The following is a 7,229-nucleotide window of genomic DNA, read 5'->3' as shown; positions in this document are numbered from 1 at the left end:
ATTGTGGGGAGTGTTTTTATACTAAATACCAATGTTAGAAGTTTCACGTATGCAAAATATTATATATGAAATACAAACACATACAGTGTAACATTAGAAGACCAGGCACCACCACACAACCTACCTGAATATAAAATACGTCCAAACATATGCCCTTTAAAGATTTAAAAACATTGATTTTTTTTCATATTTTCTGACATAGCAAGAGAAATGCTGTTTGGCAAAGACAGAAAATGCCTGATCAATACTGAACCATGTGGATATTGCCCACTAAGCTGTATGGGTGAGTGAAGCAGGTTCAGCGGGACAACTGGTGTGATAGTGAGCCACTCCTTCTGCGCATAACCCACCAGTTTCTCTTGCCTTAGGCTAGCTGCTTATTTTCTCAGAGGTATCAGCAATTGGTTGCCAACCACAAACAACATAGATGTTTCCATTAGGGAGGGCATGGAGCACTTTCCAGTAAGGTCACTTATACTAACACAAGTCTGTAACACTGGAACAAGAAATGTTAGGCCCTTTTAATTCTATTTAAAGCCAGAGGCAGCATTTGGCAGCGAAGAGTCTCAGCCCTCATGTTGGCCTCCTGAAATGCCCCTTCAGTCCACTTTCTTCCCAGGCAATGGAAATAGATCCATAAAGAATTTCCATCTTGGAAGACCACAGGAGAACAAGAAGACAATAAGCTTCCCGTGGATCAGAGTCATGAGAGTTTGATGCCCTGATGCCCAGATACGATACCACGGCCCGTAGAAGGGGTCAGATATAGCTGGGCACAGCATGTTGTTCAGATTTACTTCAGTGACCTGTGGAAATAAAATAAGCCAGGAAAGTGAGTGGACTGGTACAGACTGACAAGGACAAGCCTACATTCTCTTCATTAAATGTTAAAAGTTTTGTAATTAATTTAATTATCCTATTCAGTTTGTCGAATGCAAATTATAGATCAAAATATGTCAAATTTAGTTCACATGGTTCTTTTAATGGCTCCATACCTTTCACATCACAAAGTCAATAATAACACTAAAGGATTGATGGTGTAGCTCATGGGCAGCAGGGGAGTGAGCTGACATTAATGTACAAGGCCAGAACCTCAGCAACGAGGAAGAGAAGGGCCACAGAGCAATATGAATGTGCTGCTATTAGAGAGGTAGAACAGAGACACGTGTCTAGCTGCACATATGCATGCCTCTCAATAAAGCCATATAATGTGCTGCTATTAGAGAGGTAGAACAGAGACACGTGTCTAGCTGCACATATGCATGCCCCTCAATAAAGCCATATAATGTGCTGCTATTAGAGAGGTAGAACAGAGACACGTGTGTAGCTGCACATATGCATGCCCCTCAATAAAGCCATATAATGTGCTGCTATTGGAGAGGTAGAACAGAGACACGTGTCTAGCTGCACATATGCATGCCTCTCAATAAAGCCATATAATGTGCTGCTATTAGAGAGGTAGAACAGAGACACGTGTCTAGCTGCACATATGCATGCCCCTCAATAAAGCCATATAATGTGCTGCTATTAGAGAGGTAGAACAGAGACACGTGTGTAGCTGCACATATGCATGCCTCTCAATAAAGCCAATTAAGCAAACAAAACTTCTGAGATTAGAATTACTATAACAAGATTTAATCCACTTAAACAAGATGTAAACAAGCACAAAGCGTTTTTTGCCTCTGCTGAATACTTACCAGGCCCAAGATTTGCAGGAAGCTGAAGTGGTAGAAAAACATGAGTCCGGTTCCCAGAATAGCCCACCAAAAATCACTCATAGGCTCTGGCGTGTACACCCCTAATGTAAAGAATGATATAATCTTGTTACTAGCAATCTACTGATATGCAATGTATATACCACAAATTCACTTTTTATTTCCTGTGCAGGAAATAAAAAGGCTGAGCTCAGAGAAAGGCTGAGCGCTAAAGCAAGCCATGTATAGTGAAACTGAGCAAACGCAGCTTTCTTATTAAACAGAACATGCCAGTAAGACAGACATAACACACAGTTAATTAGCTGATGTAAACATTCTGATTATGGTCTGTACCTGTAATGCTCTAAATGAACATTAGATGGCAATAGTGAATCACAGGTTCCCTCTTACTACAAAGTGCACACTGACAACGAAATGCAGGAAAGATTATATATATCAGTGCTGTCCAACTTCTGCAGTGCCAAGGGAGGGAATTTCTCTCGCATACATGGTGGAGGGCCGCTAATGGAAGCCAGTTTTGACCACTTCCCCCTTTAAACCACACCCACTTCAAACCACACCCATTTTATCACAATGGTGGTAGTGCAGCAAAACAAAGAATTTATACTCACGTAAATTCCTTTTCCCTCAGTCCCGAAGGCAGCACTTACTTAGAGAGACGTCACATCTAGGGTAGGAAAAACACCGCCTTCTCCAATAATTAATTCCGCCCCCTTTACCCATAAAACCCCTCTTCCCTCCACCAGCCTTCAGTGATTTCTCAAGCAATAATACACAACAACACAATGCTGCAAAATATTTTACTTAAGGGAGGGATATTGTGCTGCCTTCGGGACTGAGGGAAAAGGAATTTACGTGAGTATAAATTCTTTGTTTCCCTCACGTCCCTTGGCAGCACTTACTTAGAGAGTTGAGTAGCAGTAGTCACAAAGGGGGGGAAACTTTACAACCAGAAAGGAGAACTGTATTTGCAAAAGCCACTTCCCCAGGAGTACTCATATTTACATGGTAATGGTCTGCAAAAGTCTTGAAACTTGCCCACGAAGCCGTTCTGCATATTTGGTCCACTGAAACGCCTCCAAGCTCTGCCTGCGAAGCTGACACTGCTCTTGTAGAATGTGCTTTGAGATTTGCTGGAACTGGTTTTCCTGAGGAAGAATATGCAGTAGAAATTGCCAGCTTTATCCATCTTGAAATGGCAAATTTTGAAGCCGCCTTACCCTTGTTAGAGCCACAAAAAGACACAAATAGGTTGTGTGATCTTCGAAAAGGATGAACTTTGTTCAAATAAAAAAGTACACATCTGCGTGCATCCAGCAAGTGTAACTTTCGCTCTGCCTCATTTTTTGGATTAGTAAAAAAGGCGTAAGGAATAAGGGGTCTGCTTTAAGAACGATTTTATCTGGAAATATCTGAAGACATGATTCCTTGCAAGATAAGGCTTGAATTTCACCTACACGTCTTGCTGAACAGATGGCCACCAAGAATACTGTTTTGATAGAAATGTGAAACATAGAAGCTTCTTCTAAAGGTTCGAAAGGAGTATGTTGCAAGGATTTTAAAACTACATCCAGATCCCAGTTCGATTTAAGGGTATCCTTTTTTGGCTTCATATTCTGGATGGCCTTAATAAATCTTCTAATAAGAGGATGTTCTGCCCAAGTTTTGTTTAAGAAAGCAGATAGGGCTGCAATCTGGACTTTAAGTGTAACTGGGGCAAGATTTTTCTGGAAACCATCATACAAAAAATCCAAAATAATTGATACTGTGGCTGTTTCTGGAAACAAACTTTTGCTGGCACACCATTTCCTAAAAGAAATCCAAACTCTTTGATAAATTAAGTTTGTTACTTTTTTCCTGATTTGTAACAGGATCTTAATAACTGGAGAAGAGACTCCTTGTGACTTTATTACATCCCTTTCAGTCTCCAGGCTGTGAGACTTAGGGCTGCTGGATTTGGATGCAGAATTGGACCTTTTACAGGAAGACGCCATGGTGGACTTACAGATAATTGAAGGAGATTTGAGTACCAATTTCTTCTGGGCCAGGAGGGAGCAATTAGAATTATTTCTGCAGAGCAAAGAGCAATTTTCTTGACTACTCTTGCTATCATAGGAATTGGTGGAAACACATAAGCCCGGCTGAACTGCCATGGTTGAGCCATAGCATCTACTGCTTCTTCCCCTTGTCCAGCTGTTAGGGAAAAGAATCTTTGATGCTTTGTATTGTATTTTGAGGCCATGAGGTCTAATTTCGGAGGACCCCATAAATCGCATATTTGTAAAAAGGTTTCCTGATCTAGGCTCCATTCTCCTGGAAGTACTGCCCTGCGGCTTAGAAAATCTGCTTGAATATTGTTGCGACCCGCAATATGGCGTGCTGACAAACTTTTTAGATATTTCTCTCCCCAACCTAGGATCTTTTTTATTCTTTCAGCTAGATCTCTGCTTCTTGAACCTCCTTGGTGATTTATGTAGCAAGCTACAGTCACGTTGTCTGTATGAATTAGGACCTCGCAACCTTTTATCATGGATTTGAAAGCAAGCAGAGCTTTCCAAACTGCCTCTAGCTCCAAGGAATTTGATGACAGATGAATCTCTTCGTTTTCCCAAATACCTTGTTTTACAATATTTCCTAAATGTGCTCCCCAACCTATTCCACTTGCATCTGTCGTGATAAGTATGGGGGAATCTGGAAACATCTGGGTGCCTCTTGAAAGGTTTCTTGATTGAAGCCACCAGAAAAGGGAGTTTTTTACCTTTTGGGGTACAAGAATCTTTCGATATAGTGACTTTCTCTGATGATCCCAAACCAGATTCATATATCTCTGGAGTTCCTTCATATGAGCACGCCCCCAGGGGACTGCTTCTAAGGCTGCCAAGAAGAGACCTAGAATTTCCAGACCTTGTTTCACTGAAGAAATTTTTCTTATTTGAAATTCGTAAACCTTTTCCTTGATTTTTTCTCTTTTTTCTTGAGGAAGAAAAATTTTCCCTTTCACAGTATTCCATATCATACCGAGGAATCTTACTTCTGTTGAAGGATATAAATTGGACTTTTCCCAGTTTACTAGCCAGCCTAGTGACTGGAATACATCTAGAACCTGAGATAATTGTTTTTTCAGAACTTGTTCTGATTCTGCTTTTAATAGGCAGTCATCTAAATATGGAATGATTGCAATACCTTGGTTCCTTAGGTATGCTGCTACCACAATGAAGACCTTGGTAAATACCCTTGGGGCACTTGAAATTCCGAATGGTAATGCTGTGAACTGAAGGTGTTCTGTACCTGATGGTCTTCTTATGGCTACTCTTAGAAATTTCTGATGACATTTTCTTATTGGAATATGCAAATATGCATTCTGTAGATCCAGGGTGCACATCACCTCCTTTTTGTGAATAGTGAGCAGTGTGGACCTTATAGACTCCATCTTGAATTTCTTTTTTTTTTTTTAATGAAACGGTTTAAAAATCTTAAGTCCAGAATGGTTCTGAATTTTTTTCCTGGTTTTGGGACAAGGAAAACCTGGGAATAAACCCCTGAAAACTTTTCTTCCTGAGGTACCGGAACTAATACCCCTAAATCTTTGAATTCTTGGATAGCAGCTTCCATTGCTTGCTTTGCTAAACTTTGCTTTGGAAGATGAGTTTCTAAGAATCTTCTTGGTGGAAGCAATGTGAACTCTATTGCATAGCCTAGTCTTATTAATTGTAGCACCCATTTGTCTGAAGTGATCTTCTCCCATTCCTGAATGAACCATCTTAGTCTTCCTGCTAATGGAAGATAGTCATGCTGAAAAGGGCCTTTGCCCAAAATTTGGGCGCCCTCTCCCTCTCGAGGATTTTCCTCTAGACTGCCCAAAAGATCTATCTCTAGATGTTTTGCCGGTTTTCCAGTCTTGTCTGTATCCATAAGAGGTTTTTGAACCCTGAAAAAAAGGACGCTTAAAAGATCTTCTATCCTGAGGAAGACTTCTCACTTTATCATCTGACTTCTTTTCCACTAGCATCTCACGTTCTGATCCAAAAAGTTTCTCTCCTTCAAAGGGTAAGTTAAGAAGATGATTTTTAGATGCATTATCAGCTCTCCAAGGTTTTAGCCATAAAGCTCTTCTTGCAGTAGTGGCAAAAGAAGTTGTTTTTGCTAATACATCAACTGAGGCTAAGGCTGCTTCAGTTAAAAAATCTGAGGCCGACATTAACATGGGAAGATCTAATAAAAGACTTTCTCTTGCAATACCCTTTTTCAATGCCTTCTCTAATTGCAAGATCCAGACCTTAAGTGACCGAGCTACTGATGCTGCTGCTATTGCTGGTTTAAACCCAGCTGCGGCTGCCAGGTAAGTCTTTCTTAAAGCTCCTTCTGCTTTCCTGTCCATAGGATCCCTGAGGCCGGTACTGTCTTCCAAGGGTAAGGTAGTTCTCTTAACAGTTTGAGCCACTGGAGGATCTAATTTAGGAGCTGCATCCCAAAATTTAGCATCTTCAATATCAAAAGGAAAAAGTAAGTTAAATTTCTTTTGTAAGGCCCATTTTCTATCCAATACTGCCCATTGATTTTGAATTTTATTTTTAATAGCCTCATCAACTGGAAAAGATACTTTGCGTTTACCTATGTTCGCAAACAATTTACTAGATTTCTTGGGGGGTTCAGAGGATTCTTCCAGACCCATTGTATCTCTGACTGCCGCAATTAGAGCTCCTATATCATCTACTGGAAAAAATTTCTCTTAATCCGAAATTTCTCCTTCCTCAGAGTCAGATTCAATTTTACACTTTGAAGTTCCCTCCCCCAGGGAAGTATCAGAAGACCAGTCTTCATAAAGAGACCCCTCAGCTTGTAAAGACTCTTTAGATTTCTGTTGACTGAATGATTCAAAAGCTTGAAGCATAGCCCCCTTCATCCAAGAAACTTATTCATCAGCACCACCTGAGGGGTTAATAGGATTTTTGAGTTTCTCTTTGCATGCACAGCATAGCTTATCTCCCTCTAAGGAACTGAATTTGGCTTCACAGCCTAGGCATGAGCTTAAAGATGGCTTTTTTAAATCCTTTTTCACTTTAGGAGACTCAGATAAACTTTCTTTACATTTTGCTTTCTCTTTACTTTTCCCCTTCTCCACTTTTTCTGGAGCAGTGTCAGCCATTGCTGAAACAACATAAAAAATAGTGCCTCCGTGTCAGAGATATTAAAAAAAATTGTAAAAGAGCATCATCAGGATGCGTACTTACAGGCAGAGATGGAGCGTTTAGCACGAGTGGACAGGCAGGCAGGAGTGACTCTGGGAGCGGCTACGCGCCGCCATAACCGCCAGCTTAAGAACCAGCCCTCCGTAAGTGACCTGTTCCCCTATGCGTTCCATCTGCCTCGCGTCTGCGTTTCACCTACGCAGCGCGGCGCGAGTTAGTGACGTCACCGCAAGCGCCCCATGCATTCCATCTGCCTCGCTCCCAAACCTGCGGCAACACTTAAAACACTTCAGCGTGTCTTGTACTCGCTTAAGGGAAGCACAAC

At 41.1% G+C, this 7,229-nt stretch overlaps 1 protein-coding gene across 1 annotated transcript in view; it reads right to left on the bottom strand.

The window, feature by feature from the left end:
• The window catches only part of tmem164 (transmembrane protein 164), a 28,339-nt gene continuing 21,110 nt past the window's right edge, over positions 1-7,229 (bottom strand). Inside the window, 2 exon segments of the mRNA NM_001079093.1 lie at positions 1-806; positions 1,698-1,798. Coding sequence (NP_001072561.1) covers positions 600-806; positions 1,698-1,798 — 308 coding nt within the window. The 3' untranslated portion in view covers positions 1-599.

Source organism: Xenopus tropicalis, chromosome 8 (assembly GCF_000004195.4).
Source record: "Xenopus tropicalis strain Nigerian chromosome 8, UCB_Xtro_10.0, whole genome shotgun sequence".
Taxonomy (NCBI): domain Eukaryota; kingdom Metazoa; phylum Chordata; class Amphibia; order Anura; family Pipidae; genus Xenopus; species Xenopus tropicalis.
This window is presented reverse-complemented; position numbering and strand designations above follow the sequence as displayed.